Raw genomic sequence first — 18,867 nt, forward strand, 5'->3', positions numbered from 1 at the left:
CCCCATTTCCACAGTGCCAAAGATGAGTGTTCCCAAATCTGAGTAGTTTCGAGGCACATAAACAACAACAACAACAATCCTGGTCTCTTACATCAAAAAACCCCCCAAAACTTTCAAGGCTAGAAGGAGGTGATTTAAGAAGGCCACCAATGTTTCCTTGAGGCTGCATCTGACACATCTCTCTGTCTCCAGGTGACTCCGGGGGAAGCAAGAAGGGTGGGAAGAAGAAGGGTTCCTCATTCCAGACCGTGTCAGCAGTGTTCAGGGTTCGTATTTTGGCAGCTTCCACATTCAGTTTTTGTTTTTTGGGGTTTTTTGTTTGTCTGTTTTGGGGGTTGGGTGGTTCCTCCTGCAACAAAATAGCATTTGCTAAGGTAAATGTGCTTGTCCTGATTTCTGTCCCAGGAAAATTTAAACAAATTGATGACCAACTTAAGGAGCACTCACCCTCACTTTGTACGATGCCTGATTCCCAATGAAACCAAGACTCCTGGTGAGTAAGAATCCATTCAAACAGGACTCCTTGAAATGTATCCAAAATTCTGTGTGTGTGTGCATACGCACAGGTGTTTGTGTATGTGTGTATAAATGCACATGTGTTTCCCTGAAGAAAGCATTATAGGCTTTATCATTTCGCTAAGTAGTCTATGAAATAGGGCTGCCAGATTTAGCAAATAGAAATATCAGATGCCCCATTAAATTCAAAATGAACAAACAATGAAAAATGTCTTAGTGAAAGTATAACTTATAAAGTATATTGGAAAACTTAATAATAAAAAATTATTCACCATTTATCTAAAGTTCAGATTGAGTGGGGCATCTTATATATTTTATTTGACACTCCTACTATGAAATCATATCTGAAGTATGTATAGATACATGAGATCCATAACTTTCATAAGGTTCTTAAAGGCCTCTGTGGTTTCTTTTCCCCCAAATTCAAGACTCACTAGATTTGGCAATTATCTTAGGTATTCCATAAGAAAAACTGCATCAATAACAACTGTTTTCTGAGTCTATACTGCATGTTGGTCACTTTATAACATTATCTCTAGTGCTTACAACAGTTCTCTGCAAGGTAAGAGCAAAGTCCTCCATTTCATAGAAGAGAAAACTGAGAATGAGACCACATGCGGAGAGAATGCTATGCAGTACAGTAGACCTTCAACCATCACCTAGTCCTGGATTCACAAATATTCTTAGAGTAGAGCTGTGTTTCAGGGTCGTTTGTCACAAAGAGAAGAACCAACTGCCACACAGAGCTGTGGCTACAGGTAGCTTACTCCCTAGCCAGACTGTTCTATCCCAGACATGGGTTTCTGGCCGGTAAATGAACCTTCTGCCTCACCAACATTATAAGTGAGCAGAGAAATTAGATGGTCGGGGAAGAAATCCCAGCTCCACTTATTACTACCCATGGGTCCCTAAGCTGAGTGCCTTAGCTTTCTGATCTACAAAAGCAAGTAGAACACTTGTACTCATTCGTTCATTCATTAAGTTAGTTATTCATTCATCTATTTACTTAACGAGTGCTTATAAAGTGTTTACTCACTTTGTAAATATTAACTCATCTAACCTGCTGTAGAGGGTTGTGAAAATTAAATGCACAAGTACATATCAAGCATTTAAAATAGGGCCAAGCACATTATGAACAGTCAGTAAATGTTGGCTGTCAGTTATTATAATAATAATTTATTATTATTATTATAAGAATAATATTACATATAATATAATAATGTGAGAATTATTATTACTATTACTAAACCAAAAAAAACCCTTTAATTTCCTAAACCACCTGGTCTACTATATTTAGCGAATTTATTTTCCATGAGGAGAGGGGGCGGCAGGGAGAGCAGGTGGAGGTGAGCAGCACAGCCAATTTCTCGTCTAGTGAAGGAACAGAGCTGTTTCTTTGGTTAAGCATCAAATGAATTTGTTGGCTTGTATGGAGATATTTTGTTGTAAAGAGAACTCGACCCAAAATTCTGAGCCTGCACAAACAGGAGGGCCGCTGGGAGGGAAGGGAGTCCAGTCTCAGCTCTGCTACTCCTTGCAACACAGTTCACCTCTCCAGGCTCAGTCTCCTTCGGCACCCTTCCGTCTTGTAGAACGGCTTTGTGGGAACTAGAAAACATCTCCCCTCTGAGCCTACATATTTGACAAGCAGAATGACGGCTCTCGTCTCCTCATTATAAAATGACAGTCTTTTTCTTCTGCCTCTAAAAGGGTCAATTGTTCTCTAATTACACGTTTTCTCTCTGCTCCTGGTCCTTGTGGAAATGGAAACCTCTGCCATGTCTTTAACCATGTCCGATGTATCAAACAGAGAAAACGGTATGGAGTATCTAATGCATGGCTCACTCTGTGTCAGGGGCTATTTTAAGTTCTTTATTCATATTAACTCAGTTAATCCTTACACAGCCTTATGAAGTAGCTGCCGTCATTGTCCTAACTTTACAAATGAGGCAATTAAGGCATAGAAAGTGTAAGTTCACACAGCTAGTAAATGGCACAACTGGGATCTGAGCCCCTCAGAATCCTCATTCAAGAAATAATGAGGCTGGACTAGATGATTTTTAAGGTTCTCTCACATCAGAGATTCTCTGAATTTCCAATACATTTTCTCCTTGCTCTTAGTCACCTCTTTCTCTAGAGAACCGCTGTCTCCTAGGACTTCCAGGAGTGATGAAAATGCTCTCATCCGCACTGTCCAGTATGGTGGCCACTAGTTACATGACACGTGGCCAGGACAAATGAGAGAGCGAAACTTTTGTTTTAGTAAATTTAAATTTAAATAGCAACATGCAGCCAAAAACTACAGAATCAGACGGTAGTGCAGCTCTAGCAGAACCTTGAAAATTGTACAAATGTATAACCATCTCTCCTCACAGTAGCCAGGAGGAACTTGTGAGCATTCTAGAAGTTTCCACGAGGTTAAGTCAGAGCCAGCTTTAGCCCTTTCCAGCAAGTTAGGAAGCCCACTATGAAAAGTCATTATGTAGCTATCGACCTCTCCTGTAACCCCTCACCCAGCCTCAAGATAGAATTTTCTCCATCTCCTCTTTTTTTCAATTATAGTTGACATACAATACTAAATTAGTTTCAGGTGTACACAACACAATAATTAGACATTTATGTAATTTACGAAGTGATCACTCTGATAAATCCAGTACCCATCTGACTCTATACACAATCATTACAATACTACTGACTGTATTCACCATACTATACTCTATATCCCCATGACTATTTCGTGACCACCAGTTTGTACCTCTTAATCTCCTCCTCAATTCACCCTTCTCAGGCCCCTTTTGATGTGTGCCTGATCCAGACTGGTTACCAAGAGCGACCATGTTGCCTCCCCCATGGAGGCTTGTCCCTCTGGCTCCTCTTCTTCCACCCCAGCTTCCGGGCTCCCTCCTTGCTTTGTAGAGCAGGTGTTCAACAATCAGCAGATGACTGCCCTGCATTCAACCCCCTCCATCCCTACTGCAGCCCTCCTCATTCTTCTACCACTAAAGGCACAGCCTTCAGATTTTACATCTCTGTCCTTTGAGATGCAGAGGGCATCTCAAGTTATCTAATGGGAAGCCCAAAGGGTGCTCCACACTCATTCTGCTCTCCCTTGGAGTCTAGCTACTAAGTCAAAGACCATGAACAGAGTAAAGATCAATACTTTGGCTTTCATTCCGATGGTGATGGAGTGTTAGAGTCTTCCTAAGAGGTTGCGATTATTTTTACTGTGAGACTATAGGCAGGCTCCGGCCACTCTCAATCTTAGAGCTGGCGCTAACCCTTTCAACTCAAGTCTAGGTGTGTCAGAGTGTCTCATGGTGCTCAGACTACCAAAGAGAACAATGAAAAAGCCACTGACACATCCTGGAACACTGTCTCCCCAGGTGTGATGGACCACTCCTTGGTCATGCACCAGCTGCGCTGTAACGGGGTCCTTGAGGGCATCCGGATTTGCAGGAAAGGATTCCCCAGCCGGATCCTCTATGCTGACTTCAAACAGCGGTAGGTCACCTATCTTCGCATCTCTCTTCTTTTGAGAACACCTTTTGCATTCCTCAAACGTACTCCTTGGGTTGGTTGTGTGGTGGGCTCACAAGCCCCCCAGGGTGTCATGCTGAGGACAGGAGATGATCCCCTGCCCAGAGTAAGTGCTGGGCCAGCCCAAAGTGGCTCCAAGGTCAGAGCTCAGACCCTCTAACCTGACCGAGACTCTAGACTGAGATTCTCAACCTTGACACTGTGGGAGCTAGATAATCCTTTATTGTGGGGCTGTCCTGTTCATGGTAGGATTTGGGCAGCATCCCTGTCCTCTATCCACAGATCTTGGTAGCAAACCACACCCCTTAAAAGCTGAGAAAATCAAAAGTGTCACCAGACAGTGTCAAATGTCCCTGAGGGAAACAAATCACCCTTATTCCCCTATTGAAACAAATCTCCTCCCAGCTATCATCTGGGCCCACAATTCCCGGCCTTGTCTGGAGTGGAGGAGAGGAGAGGACTCTCCAGAGAGGCAGGAGGGTCAGAGGTCTACAGGTTACAGCTGATTTCAAGGCTCTGCCAAGTTATATAAGAACTATTACCTCTGAAAGCAAAATTCCAGCTGTGCAATCAGCTGGGCTTCTTTCCACTACTTTTCTCCCTCTTACACCATAACCTGCTTATCTGGAACTGATCCCTAGAATTCCCCTTCTGCCAGACTAGCTGTACCTATTCCATTTCCTCCTAAGTCTAGAGCAAGAGAAAGTTCTAGAAGGCCTGGTCTCAGGTACGAGGCCTTTCATTGGGGGTGAATCTATTCAGGGAGTTTTTCTTTTAACTGAAACTACCACCCTACCTGACATGGCCAGGCCGATGAGGGGGATCTAAGTAGATGTGAGGCCGGATGTGGCCTCCCAGTGCCGTGCCCTCGTGGGACGAGGCGTCTCCTCAGCTTCCCGTGTGCTGTGCCAGCTGCTGCCAGACTCTTGTCTCCTAAGCCACAGTGGCTCTCTACAGTCTGTGAAGTCTCTGGAGTAGGCACAATTGACACCACTTCCTCCTGTCTGGGCCTTATCCATGGGAAAGAGGAGGGCACAGCCTTCCTGCCCTGGGTCACTGCAGGATGACGGAGCTGGGCTCTCACAGGCCTGTGAGACCCTCGGCCTCAGCAGCAAGGAGCAGGATGAGTCCCTCCGGAAAAGGCTGTGTGACCAGAGGCCCTTGTTCCCCTCACCCCCAGGTGCCAGCAGCCCCAGAGCTGACCCTCCATGCTCCCTCCTCAGGTACCGGATCCTCAATGCCAGCGCCATCCCAGAAGGGCAGTTCATTGATAGTAAAAATGCTTCGGAGAAGCTTCTGAGCTCCATTGATGTGGACCGGGAGCAGTACAGGTTTGGCCACACCAAGGTGAGAAGGGGTGAAGCTGGGACACCCCACACCCTGTGCAACCGCAGCCCTGAGCTGCTTGCTAGCTGACCAGAGGAACAGGGTCTTTCTCTTCCCCACGCTGGTCAACCTGACCACCCCCTGCCCAGTGGCCCAGGTAGAGGGAGCCTATGTTTGGGTACAGAGAGCTCTGTCTCCACGTTGGTTTTTAATTGTCTAGAGGCTTAACTGAAAACTGGAGCCCCACTTGCCATAGAAGAAAGCAATGGGAACCCTAGCGTCCTGGAGGGAGCAAAGGGAGGACACTCTAAAGGTGATAAAAGAGCCAAAGGGAGAGGAGAACACAGAATTCCAAGGACAGTGAGGACCTGAGAAGAATGATTATAACCCATAAAAACAACTGCCGTTTACTGAGTACATGTGCATGGAGCCCTGCGACATGCCCCCTGCACTCATTGTATTGATCCCCCCAATAACCTGACGGGGACAGGGGTGGGACAGACCTCACTAGGTTGCTCGTGGTCACAAGGATGGTGAGTGGCAAAAGCCGGCCTCTAATCCTGGCCTGATCCCAAAGCTCCACATCTCTGAAAGCGTTTACCCCACCAGAGGGGAGGCTGCTGCCACGAAGGGTTTCTGCTTCCTCGCAGCATTGTGGGGGCCGAGGCAGCTCTGCTGGTGCAGGCAGTGGGTGAATGGGCCTTAGGTGGGACCAGCCTTCTCAGATGGGCAGAGGGAGAGGAGAAAGGGGAGATAGCAGTCTGTGGATCTCCCCTAATCTGGGCACAATTGAGGTCTGAGGTCACTTTCTGGATGCATCTTTGCTTCCTGTGTGTGAGCTCCGTCAGCATCTGCCCATGCGGGCTGGTAGGGCCTGTAACATGTTTTGGAAGAAGATACAGGAGGGGCTGCTGCATAGGTTCTGGGGGCCAGATGGCTGCTGGCCCTGACCCAGGCCTCGAAGGTCAAGGTTCGATGTTGGGCAGAAACAGGCTTTCGCCGGGGCCCAGGGTTGAACACCCGCTGAGAACAAAGCAGGGCTGTCTCTCCTTTAACACAGGTGTTTTTCAAAGCTGGACTCCTGGGACTTTTGGAGGAGATGAGGGATGAGAAGCTGGTGACCCTTATGACACGCACGCAGGCCCTGTGCCGGGGATACCTGATGCGGGTGGAGTTCAAGAAGATGATGGAAAGAAGGTGACGCAGACCCTCGCCTCCACCTTACCCTGCTCTTCCTACTTAGGAGATGGTTATCTCTTCCTGCTTTTAGTCCTGGGATATTAATATATCCATTCATCCATTTAACCAACATTTACTGAGCAGGAATTCTGTCCTGGAGACTCTGCTTGGCACTGGGGATACAAACAAAAAACAAAAAACAAAACCTACCCTCCAGGAGCTCACTATAAGTTGGACATGTACATGGCTAATTTTAATGCCTGTGACCACTACAATGTCAGAGCTATATTCAAGGCAATGAGAGACTGTTAAGTCTTAAGTCCCCAACCTGGTTGGGGGTTGGGGTTGGCATGAAGGGGTCAGCAAGAAAAAAGAACTTTCTGAAATAAGCTGTGTATGACCTAAGATAGGGTGGCCTGGGAGGGAGATTGACAAGCAGGTCACTGTATTTGGAACAAGGATCAAGAGGCAGGCAGTGAAGGTCCCTATGTAACCTGTTAATGAACCCGTGTTGAATCATCTGTTTGATGGGGAGCTGTGAGAGGTGTGTAAGGGGATGAATGAGAGGATCAGGTTTGCAGCATAAGAGAGGTCACTTTAGCAACAACAAGGAGACCAGAACTGAAAGGACAAGAGAGGCCAAGCCCAGGTATGGCAGAAGTCCAAATAAAAGATGACAAAAACCTGAATTAGGAAATAGTCGATGGATGAGCGAGGAGGGGATGGATTGAAGAAATATTTAAGAGTCTTCTTCCTTCAATAATTCAGCAGAAGGAATGGTGGCATTGATGGCTGGTCATGTATGGGAATTTCGGAGAGAAGGAATTTGGGTGGAAACCCATTCTCCCTAGAGCCTTCATACCCTGTATAGCTCTAACATCATTGTCGCCATAATGGGTCACCAACATGCATTAGTCAGGAACATTTCCCAGTACTGTTGAATTATATACCTGAAATTTACTGGATTTCGTTAACCAATGTCTCTATAATAAAATTAATTAATTAATTTTAAAAAATTAAAGAACATTTCCCAGGCATCTAGCTTGATGAAGTGAATGGAAGCCAATGTAGAAATGAAAAATATCTCAAAGAAGGGCCAGTTGAAAAGAAAGAAAAGTAAGTTTCCAGGTACATGTGAGCTATGTGATATGAAGCTATGGAGGATGATGAGTAGGAAATAGTGTAGGTGGTACTGGGGCATCGGCAACAGTCAAAATTAGAAAAATGGATCAGTTCTACTAGGGTGAGAGTCTGGGAGATGACCAGTGGACTGAAGACAGATCCTGCTATACACCAACACTTAAGCAGAAAGAGGGAGCCCAGGTAGCAAAATATCATGAAACATAAAAACTGCTTTGCCATAGAATCAAAGGCAGAGGAGAGTTTCAAAAAAGTGAGCGTTAACAATTCAAATGTGAGAAAAAGACCCAATAAAATAGGAATGAAAGATGTTCATTGCATTGGTAATTAGGAGGCACTGGCACTTACGCAGAGTACTTTCAATGGGGCGGTGGAAGTGGAAGTCAGGTGAGTGGGAGACCCACACAGAGCCCACGTGCTGTTTCGCCTCCCAACCTTTGTAAGAGCTGTTTCCTTTGCCCCCACCTGGCAGAACCTACTCTGGAGTCCCTGAGATTTGCACAGCTTGGCTATAGCTCCTGCCACCTAGCCTAGAAGGGTGCAGGTCTTGAGGCACGCAGGGTGGATGGGGTGGAGACGAGACGCGGCTGTGGGTCACTAATCTCAGCCCTACCGGGTGCACAGGGACTCCATCTTCTGCATCCAGTACAACATCCGCTCCTTCATGAGCGTCAAGCACTGGCCCTGGATGAACCTGTTCTTCAAAATCAAGCCCCTGCTGAAGAGCGCAGAGGCTGAGAAAGAGATGGCCACCATGAAGGAAGACTTCGAAAAGGCCAAGGAAGAACTGGCCAGGTCTGAGGCTCGCCGAAAGGAGCTGGAGGAGAAAATGGTGTCCCTGCTGCAGGAAAAGAATGACCTCCAGTTGCAGGTCCAAACTGTAAGTACCTTCTTCTTGAGAAAAGAAAAGGAAGTGCAACCTTGAGGCCCCATCAGGTGTCTATTCGAGGGGCGTTGGTGCCACCCAGTGGTCATACAGAGTATTGCAGCACCACCCCGCGTGCTGAAAAATGTGTTTGAAAAGTGAATTTCTACTAGCCCTGATTTCTCCCTGTCCTTCATAGCAGAGTTAGACCTATATTGCTGTGGACAGGAGCAGTATATGTCATAATAAAAGCTGTCATGAATGTGCCAGATATTTTTTAAATCATATAAATAAAGATAAACCACTAAAATTAAGTAATTCAAAGTAGAAAGAGTAATTTTGTATCCATGATTTTTGATAACGTATTTATAGTCCAAAATGCTTTGAAGATTCGCACTTCTCAACAAGGCTATAGGGGAAACAAAGCCATATATACAGTGTGTAACACACCGGCCATGTAATAGTATCATTTCACAGTTTAAGTGTTTACTCTTTGCCCTTTATTGATAAACTTCTAAATACCTTTACCTTTGGCCTGGTGTGCAAAGCATTTTTCCTCCCCTTTTCTCTTTCCCAGTAAGTATAGTGTGGTTATTAGAAGCATTTTTCCCAAGCATAGTGGGGAAGAGAATAAGTTTTAGAATCAGATCACTGGGCGTAGATCCCAAATCCTCCATTTGATAGCTGTGTAACCTTGGGCAAGCTACTCACCTGCATCGTGCCTCACTTTTCTCACCTGTAAGATAGGCACAGTAATTGTACACACCCATAGGGTTGCTGGAGGGTCGGATGAGTCCATGCATGTAGAATGCTTAACGCATAGCACATGTTCAGTAAACACAGATACTTACTCTTGCCAGTCTCTTCATCCATACCCTTTAAATGTGTGTCCAGTTCTTATGACACTCTTGTATGAGAAGCCTGACTAAGTTTAAGAACTAAGCATGGTCTGTCCTAGACACTCATTGCCAAGTGTTCTGGAACAAGTATTTACTTAATCACTCATTCCTGTCTACTTTGAATTTTCTGTTCTGTGGCTGGAGGAGGCAGGCTAAGGACACCCAGGCAGCATGCTCTCTTCTGTTGAAAGTTAAAAAGGAGTAATGTTTTGAAACTATTATTTAGTTTGTGATAACAAAGGAGATGAGTCGCTTTTCAGCTGGTGGTAGTAGGAAGAGAGAGATGGCCGGGCATCCAAAATTGGCAGATTTGCAGAGGCTTTATAAACTTCATGAACGCCTTTGACTGAAATTATTTTAGGTAAATTTTTATTAAGTGGATGATGTCCTTAGTGGTTAAAAAAAAAAAGTATGTGGATGATATACAAGTGCAAGTGTGTGTGACCCATACTTTAGGTCTAGTTAATGGGCTTTTGGAGGGAAAGCCCTGCCCTTCCAGGTAAGGTTTGTCAAGAGGCTGATCAAACATAATTCTCTGGATCTTTCAGGAAACAGAAAACTTGATGGACGCTGAGGAACGGTGCGAGGGGCTCATCAAATGCAAGATTCAACTGGAAGCAAAAGTCAAGGAGCTGAATGAGAGATTAGAAGAGGAGGAAGAAATAAATTCTGAACTGGTTGCCAAGAAGAGGAACCTGGAAGATAAATGCTCCTCTCTCAAAAGAGACATTGATGACCTGGAGCTGACGCTGACGAAAGTGGAAAAGGAGAAACATGCCACTGAGAACAAGGTGGGCAAACCCAGCGACTTCACAGCTTCTTGAACTATCCTGACTTCCTCACTGTAAGGAGGAGACAGGCGGAGCTAGACCCCCACTAACCCAGCATTGCCCGGAAGTGAGAGGCAAGAGCACGTAGATGGGCGGTTAAGTTCCAACAAGTTCTGTCCTCTGCCTTGCTCTCTATGCTGCAGGTTTTCTCAACCCTCCCACAACCCACCTGATTGTACCACAACCTTCCAGCCCCAACCCTCCTCCACAAAGCAGGAACCCTTGGGTCCTATGCAACGCTGCTTCTCACCACACTTGACACAGGAAGAGCAAACAGGAATGCCTACGGGGGCAAGGCAGGTGAGGGAGGCAGGTGGTGAAGGAGGCAGAAAGCTAGATAATGGCAAGGCTTGGCAGGAAGGTGGCGGTACAGGGACCCTCATGCATTGTTGGTATAGGCTAAAGTAGCCCACGAGAAAGCCATCTGCAATACCCAGTCAAATTTAGAATCCACATATCCTTTGACCCAGTGTTTCTGCTCCTGGGTGTATAAACCAGAGAATTTTCCTGCCAATCCATAAGGGCGCACACATGTACAGGGATGTTCATGGGAGCATTGCTTGTGGTGGGGGAGAGCTGGAGGCAGTATTGGGATCCACACTGGGGAGTGGAGAGGTGAGGTGTGAAGGACACACACCAGGGAATACTATGTAGCCATCAAGAGCAACAGGCTTGTGCACGCAGAGCAACAAGATAGATATAAAAGACGTAGTGCTGAGCGTGGGGAAAGTAAGATCATGAAATATACAGCATGACACCATACATAGACTAAAATTACCTACACATGAAATAGGAAATATTTTACAAAAATAAAGAACAATGCATGATTCATTTCATAATCGTTGCCAGTGAGGTAGAGCAAAAAATGAAGTTGGCTAGGTGTGAGATGACTCAGTCAGTGTTGCATGGACAATTGGGAGTAGTGGAAAGAGACAATAGGGAAGGGTGGAGACTGTGGCACACTGGAGAGCATTTACCCTGTCCACAAGTGGCAATCATGACTCAGCTCCAGCCAACTGCTGCCAGGTGGGAACGGGAATCCAGCATTGGCAGAGATTCCAGCTTTCTGTAAGAAGCCAGAAATCCAGACTTCGTGTAAAATCTCATCTTTTTCAATTTTGATATCTTATTCGAAGATTGTAAATCACTACGAGGACTAAGGAAAAAATGGCTGTGGCTGGATTTAGCCTAGGGATCAGGAGTTAGCGATCTCAGATTTGGAAGGATGATGTATGTGGGAAAAAGTTTAATGCTTTAAAGCTCATGTTAGGCACCCTCATCCTGCTTCCTGACAACACGGGATTTCCATTGTGGATTTTCTGGAGAGCACCCTATGTTTCTCCTTCCCCTTCCTGCCTCATTCTAAACCCCAATCGACCAATCTAACACACAAATTCCCGTGGAGGTGTTATGATGAATATAGATTGATGTGTTACCCTTCAGAGACAGCATGTTCGCATTTAACAGTATCCTTCGATGAAAGGACAACACTTAACGGTGTTCTTCAATAAAATAATCAATAGCCTTGGCTGGAAGCTTCTGGTTAATTGTTTCAAAATTCGATTTGTGTTGATGTTTTCCTAGGTAAAGAATCTTTCTGAAGAAATGACAGCCCTTGAAGAAAACATCTCCAAATTGACCAAGGAGAAGAAATCCCTGCAGGAAGCCCATCAGCAAACACTGGATGATCTTCAGGTTGAAGAGGACAAAGTCAATGGTCTCATCAAAATAAATGTCAAGCTGGAGCAGCAAGCAGATGACGTGAGGATGTTTTACTGCTCTAACATTTATTGCTTGCAGAAGCTCAGGCAAGACAGGGTCCAAATAGGACACAGGGGTTGAGTGTTCAGACCCGAATCAGAATCGCTGAGTGGAGATCTCAGCCCACTCCAAATACATCTGGAATGCTGACTGAGCCACTTAAACTCTGCAACCTCAGTTTCCACCTTGTGAAATGGGGTACAACTAGCTCTACCTTGGAAGGTTTCCGTGGAAGGCTCGGCATATGGAAAGTGTTAGCAAAACCATTAGCTGCTAATGTCATCGGCGGCTGCGGCAGCAGCACCGTCCATTTCCAGGTTCTTTTCGGTTCCAAAAGCTTCAGTCCTGTTCCCACACTGTTAAAAATGGGTTCCCTTTGTGACCATGAAAATTACCATCCCCCACCCCCATCACGTTACATTTCGTTCCTGAGGTAAGAGCCAGTTTCAAAGTTTTCAAGTTTCACTCTCAATTGTGGCTAGAACTTTACCAGATCGCCTTGATTTTCCTGAGGCTAGAGCAGGTATCCTCCACCCCTCCACCCTGGCCCCTCCCCCAGGTGTGCCCATGCATGTGTGTGCTTGCACACATACACACGCGCGCGCGCGCACACACACACACACACACATTCTTTGCCTAGGTGGTGTAAGCGGGAGAGGAGGGATAGTGCGCCATCTGCACCTTCACAAGCACAGCTGTAGCCCATTCTTTTCTGTCTGGGCAAGAGCATGCACCTATGGGCACCATGTCTCCACAGGCAGCATGGCCCGGGACAGGTCAAGTGGGAACCGGCTGAAAGAGGCGCCACGAAGCCTCTGAAGGCTCCAGCAACCTGGGGCAACCTTTTCTGGGAGAGACAAGAGCGAGGAGGCAGGGGGAAAACTTGCTCCGTCCTGGGTCCAGCGGCATGCAGTCCCACCCTAAGGGAGCCCGTGAAAGCCACGGCCATATGTGTGGCTGCGCTGGCTGAAGCGGCAAGCCCGTTTCTCCAGCAGGATCTCAACCTTGCCACCCATGTCTCCCCAGCTTGAGGGCTGCTTGGAGCAGGAGAAGAAACTGCGGGCTGACCTGGAGAGAATGAAGAGGAAGCTGGAAGGAGACCTGAAAATGTCTCAGGAATCCATTATGGATCTAGAAAATGACAAGCAGCAAGTAGAAGAGAAGTTGGAGAAGTAGATTTTTCATTTTCATTTTCACCTCTGTGTGAGCCCCGGAAACCAACTTTCCCCTTTAAAAGGCCTATATTTTATGTTATTTTAAATACATGTATATCTATTTTCAGGAAGGAGTTTGAAATCAGTCAGTTACAAACCAAAATTGACGATGAACAAGTTCACAGTCTGCAGTTACAAAAGAAAATTAAAGAACTGCAGGTGAGACTATGGAACCTTCCTGCCCCGGGGACCCCTCGCCAGCACCTCCCTCTCCCGGGGACCCCTCGCCAGCACCTCCCGGACCTGGGGACCCCTCGCCAGCACCTCCCGGACCTGGGGACCCCTCGCCAGCACCTCCCGGACCTGGGGACCCCTCGCCAGCACCTCCCGGACCTGGGGACCCCTCGCCAGCACCTCCCGGACCTGGGGACCCCTCGCCAGCACCTCCCGGACCTGGGGACCCCTCTCCAGCACCTCCCCGCCCCGTTGCCTTTCTTTCCTTCGCTTCTTCTTTCTTCCCTCCCCCTGGGGCGGGAGAGAATGTCTTGTTCTTCCCTTTGTTTTTTCAAAATAATATTTTAATTTTCTAAGTAACACATGAATAGATTTCCTTAGAAATAATTAAAATATTACCAATAAGGCCAAATATTATTGATAAAGGTGTTTTGATCACCACCCTTAAGCCCAGTGCCTGCGCCCTCTTCTCAGAAGTCGCTACCAGCTTCAGTTGGATGTGCATTCTTCTGGATGTTTCGTTATGGATTTATGTACACAGTTAGGACCCCAAAATATATAAGGCGTATATATACATAAAATACATATACATAAAATACACATACAGGTATGTTTGTGTGTATACATAAAAATATAAAGGAACAAGAATATAAATATATAAGCATGTACATAAAACTATATGTATAGATACATAAAATATGTATGACATAAAAATATGCATTAAAATACCGTCACACTGAGACTATTGTCCTGCAGCTTTCTCCTTTCATGTAGCAACACGTCCTGCCGAGCTGTCCACGGTAGACTCGGGTTGACGTTTAACTGCTTCTTGGACTCCTAGAGAGCATGGCTCCACTGCGGTGGTTTGACCATTCCCCTTTTGGTGGACGTTTAGCTTGTTGCCAAGTTTTTTTCACTAACTTAATGTCACAATGTACTCTTTACTTTATAATGCCTACTCCCAATCCCTCACCACCCTGCCCACCTCAAGCAGCCTGTTGGCCCCCACAATATTCCTGATATGGTGACCCTTTCAGGCCCGCACAGAAGAGCTGGAGGAAGAGATTGAAGCAGAACGCACATTCAGAGGCAAGATTGAGAAGCAGCGCTCGGATCTGGCCAGGGAACTGGAGGAGATCAGTGAGCGGCTGGAAGAAGCAAGTGGGGCAACTTCAGTTCAGATCGAGATGAACAAGAAGAGGGAGGCTGAGTTCCAGAAGATGCGCAGGGACCTGGAGGAGGCCACCCTGCAGCATGAAGCCACTGCGGCCACCCTGAGGAAGAAGCATGCAGACAGTGTGGCTGAGCTCGGGGAGCAGATAGACAACCTGCAGAGGGTCAAGCAGAAGCTGGAGAAGGAGAAGAGTGAGCTGAAGATGGAGATCGATGACATGGCCAGCAACATTGAGACCATCTCCAAGTCGAAGGTACCTGACCCTCTGCGCTTGGCGAATGCAAGGCCACCACATCTGCCTGACCGTGGTCATGTGTCATTCGATGCCCAACCTCACTGCTTGTTCTAACCTGAAGTTCTGTTCCCACTTCTGCCTGCTCTCAATTCCCCAAATTCTTTCAACTCAGTCAAGCTTGATACAATGATCTGCCATGACTTGAGGTCTCATCATCCTTCTAGAGTTTTGCAGAAAGCTTCCAATCCATTTGGCAGTTTCTTGAACTAAACCTGTGGATGGATTACACTAAAAGACCTTGCTGTGTATAATTATCTGCAAGCCGCCTCCTTAGCCCACAATATTGGTCCCTGCGAGGCACAGCCAATGTAAAGTTCTGCAGGAAAGTGGGGGTGGATCCAGTGGGGGTGGTTTTACGGCACCTGAAGCATATAAAGTTCAGAGGGGAGGGACTCTTTAAGAAAATACACATAAAATAGGAATACAAAATTAAGCATGCAAGTAAACACTTTTTTAGTATGAGAAAAATATGTCACAAATTACTGGCACCTTGGAGAATGTGGTCCCTGTTTTTGGAGATCTCTTTAGGCTATTTGTCAGAAATGCCTACCTAGATATGAATTCTCGCTTATGATCGGCTTCTCCTCCCCACCTGGAACCTACAGCTCCCAGCACAGTCAGGGGCCCATGCAAACGAGGACACAGAAGCTTAAATTTTGCCAGTTTCGTGGTAAATTAACCTCTGTGTGTGACTTCAAAGTACTGTGTGCTCCTAGCTTCAAGTGTTGTCCTTGCTCTGGGGAGCTCAGAGCTGTGCTTTGGACTGCTGGGCTGGACTGTAAGCAGTGGTGGCCCCAGACATGGTGCCACGGGCCTCCTACAGAGCGTTGCCCAGGAGTCAGGGTGTCTGTGGAGAAAAGGAACAATAGAAACAGGTCAGAGAATTAAGGTGACTCCATGGTGCCGCTCGCTGTCTTTATTTAACATCTGAGTTTACACTGCTCGTTTATTATTTTGATTTTTCCCTTACTCCCTGACTACAACTCCTCTCTCTCGCTTTCTAGTTTACCCATTGTTCTGCCTGTCCCATTTTTCCTTCCCCCTAAGAAGTGTGTCTGTATGTATTCTCCCACTCTTTCCCTTCCTCCCTCCTTCCCTCCTCCCTTCCTTCCGTCTCTGCCCCTCACCTCTCTCTCCCCTGTAGTGAGACAAGCCAAACCAGGCTGCAGGGTTGGCTGAGTTAAAGAGACTCTGGCATCACCCACATGCTGCGTCTATAACCAGAGCCTCCCTTTCACATCCCTAGCTCCATCATTGCTTCATGTTCTCAGTTCACATTTTCTAAATCCCCTGGAAGAAGTGCTTTCTATTGCCTAATACTTTATAAGTTGTTGTTCCATTTGATTTTTCTCTCTGCGAGTCCCCATCCCTTTTCAGCTACACCTGATTTAATTGTTTCATGCCCCTAGGTCATCTTCTCAAAGATCTCGTAAACTCCTTGAGGACTTTCTTGGAATCCAATATCCCTGCCTCTTTTGCTGCCATTTCACACTTTTCAGTTTAAGGACAAATAAATGCTCACTATATTTATTTTAAATATATATGTTATATAAGGTGGGAGGAAGAGGTAAGAGGTCTACAACATATACGAGGTTTTTAAACAAACTTCACAAAAAGCACAGGCCAACTAGAGGCTACGGCAGTGGAGCGGGGAGGATCTCTCCACGCCACCTCCACCACAGGGAACCTTTTGTATAACTAAATGAAATGTTCAACACTGTCACCTGCATATGTTGCTTGCAAACAGGAACATCAGAAGGTAATATTATTCACATGGCAATAGAATTATTTATATTACAGAAAGATCCCAGGGCTCCTTTGAGTAGAATCTTCTCAAAGTTTTGTCCACAAATCATTAAATACTTATCTACCAAAAAGTGGTGTTCCAAGCTATTGGCAATGAAGCAGCAATCACAAGTAAAAATAAAGCAAACCTGAAACGATCATTTAAAAGTGACCTTTATGTATTCTGTATTTTTATTTTACCTGATAAGAAGCTAAATTATCGAAGGGTCCAGTTCAATACTGGACACTAGGAACTTATTTTTCTCTTTCACACTGAATTCTTCTTTTTAAAGGGTAACATGGAAAGAATGTGCCGGACTGTGGAAGACCAATTTAATGAAATCAAAGCCAAGGACGAACAACAGACACAATTAATCCATGATCTGAACATGCAGAAGACAAGACTGCAGACCCAAAATGGTGAGGATGGGCAGGGCGCTGTGGTCCAGCTGGGCCGTGGGAGAGGGCGGCCGGCAGCACTGACACGGGACCACGTCTGTTTGGTAGGGGAGCTGAGCCACCAGGTGGAAGAAAAGGAGGCTCTGGTTTTACAGCTAACGAAAGGCAAGCAGACCCTCACCCAGCAGCTGGAAGAGCTTAAGAGGCAACTGGAAGAAGAAACCAAGGTAAGGATACTTCTTGGCATGGCAGAGTCAGATACAACCTGATGAGCCAGGAAGCTGGTTGGGGGCAGTGCTACATCACAAAATCTGATGCTTCTCCTCTCTGCCTCGGAGTGTGGTAGGAGACGAGGACCGTGGCATTGGATCTCCTTCCTCAGAGCTGGAAAACCCTTTCAAGGTGCTCTATCTTCTGGGTTCGTCGGCCCCCACAGGGTGGTCTAATAAACTTCCCTCTCCAGCATCCATCACTGCACCCACTTGATCATCTGTGCCTCTGTATATTCTTTCACTCCGTCTGGCAATTCATCCCAGCCCCATGAAACATCCTCCTTTTCTTTTTTCTTCATCGCGTTTTGTGTATCACCTGCTACAACACCCAATTTTAAACTCCCTTCCTCCCAAAAGACTGCATGAGTTTAGGGGTACCCTGGGGACATCTGCATAAACATGAATATCATCTTCATGCTCTTATGTGAATATCTAGGTACTTATGTTTATAGTGCATGTCTCCCCACTCATCTGTAAACTCCTACAGGGCAAGAATATTTTTTCCCTACTGTACCTATAAAAGGTGGTACAGTGCACAATAGAACCATGCTCACCGTAGGTGCTTAGTGATGCTGGCAATGTGTGTTCAAGTGTTGGAATGGGAATCCAAGAGTCCACAGAAAGTGTATAATTATAATTCTGAGGTTGCCATGCACCAGCTAAGACTTACAGAGCAAGCTTTTGGAATTCTCCCATGCTCCAGCTAAAAAAGAGCAAGTGCTATATCTGTCTCCCATCTTTCTATCATATGGTAAGGGTCTTTGGTGGACCAGGGTCAGTGGGAGGGGAGTGGTGAGAACCAGAGCCTGACTAAGTACTGAGAAGATCCATTATAGGAGCAGGGGCTATCTTCTGGTCAGGATACAGTGGCAGCTAAGTGTTCCTTCCTGTAAAGGCAGCATGGGAATGATTGAACTTAGGAAATTCTGGTTTAAATGAAAATACCTTAACTTGGAAAATGGCCAAATATTTTTGCAATTTGTCACCACCATCATTCCATAGGCCAAGAACGCCCTGGCCCACGCCCTGCAATCCTCCCGCCACGACTGTGACCTGCTGCGAGAACAGTATGAGGAGGAGCAGGAAGGCAAAGCCGAGCTGCAGAGGGCGCTGTCCAAGGCCAACAGCGAGGTCGCCCAGTGGAGGACCAAATATGAGACAGACGCCATCCAGCGCACAGAGGAGCTGGAAGAGGCCAAGTATGGGCTCCTAGGTTACTGTAGGAGAGATGACCTTGAGACATAAGTGAAGGAACAGAGATTTCTTCCTGTAGCATCTCTCTTCCCAGGCCTTCGGGTTTTCTTAAGAATTCAGATAGGGTCTCCCTGTCCTACCTGTGTGGCACAATCTATTCCACCTGATTCCCTTGGGGCCTCCTTGGTGACCTGCTTTGCCACCAAGCGCTTTGGGATTCTTTAGATATTTCTTAAAGCCTCTCCATTCATCAAATTCTAGCTGTTGGTCTTATCAAATTCCAATCCCTTATAGACTGTTTCTCTTC

General features: G+C 46.2%; 1 protein-coding gene across 2 annotated transcripts in view; it reads left to right on the forward strand.

The window, feature by feature from the left end:
* MYH13 (myosin heavy chain 13) overlaps positions 1-18,867 on the forward strand; it is a 54,414-nt gene that overhangs the window by 26,014 nt on the left and 9,533 nt on the right. For both annotated transcript variants that reach the window (XM_016121302.2, XM_036223218.1), the window contains 14 exons: positions 193-266; positions 406-493; positions 3,900-4,017; positions 5,277-5,400; positions 6,440-6,576; positions 8,323-8,578; positions 10,011-10,253; positions 11,877-12,053; positions 13,080-13,225; positions 13,336-13,426; positions 14,479-14,868; positions 16,989-17,115; positions 17,203-17,321; positions 18,369-18,565. In XM_016121302.2, coding sequence (XP_015976788.2) covers positions 193-266; positions 406-493; positions 3,900-4,017; positions 5,277-5,400; positions 6,440-6,576; positions 8,323-8,578; positions 10,011-10,253; positions 11,877-12,053; positions 13,080-13,225; positions 13,336-13,426; positions 14,479-14,868; positions 16,989-17,115; positions 17,203-17,321; positions 18,369-18,565 — 2,287 coding nt within the window. The remainder of the gene's footprint in view (positions 1-192; positions 267-405; positions 494-3,899; positions 4,018-5,276; positions 5,401-6,439; positions 6,577-8,322; positions 8,579-10,010; positions 10,254-11,876; positions 12,054-13,079; positions 13,226-13,335; positions 13,427-14,478; positions 14,869-16,988; positions 17,116-17,202; positions 17,322-18,368; positions 18,566-18,867) is intronic.

Source organism: Rousettus aegyptiacus, unplaced genomic scaffold (genome assembly GCF_014176215.1).
Source record: "Rousettus aegyptiacus isolate mRouAeg1 unplaced genomic scaffold, mRouAeg1.p scaffold_m13_p_6, whole genome shotgun sequence".
NCBI classification, from domain to species: domain Eukaryota; kingdom Metazoa; phylum Chordata; class Mammalia; order Chiroptera; family Pteropodidae; genus Rousettus; species Rousettus aegyptiacus.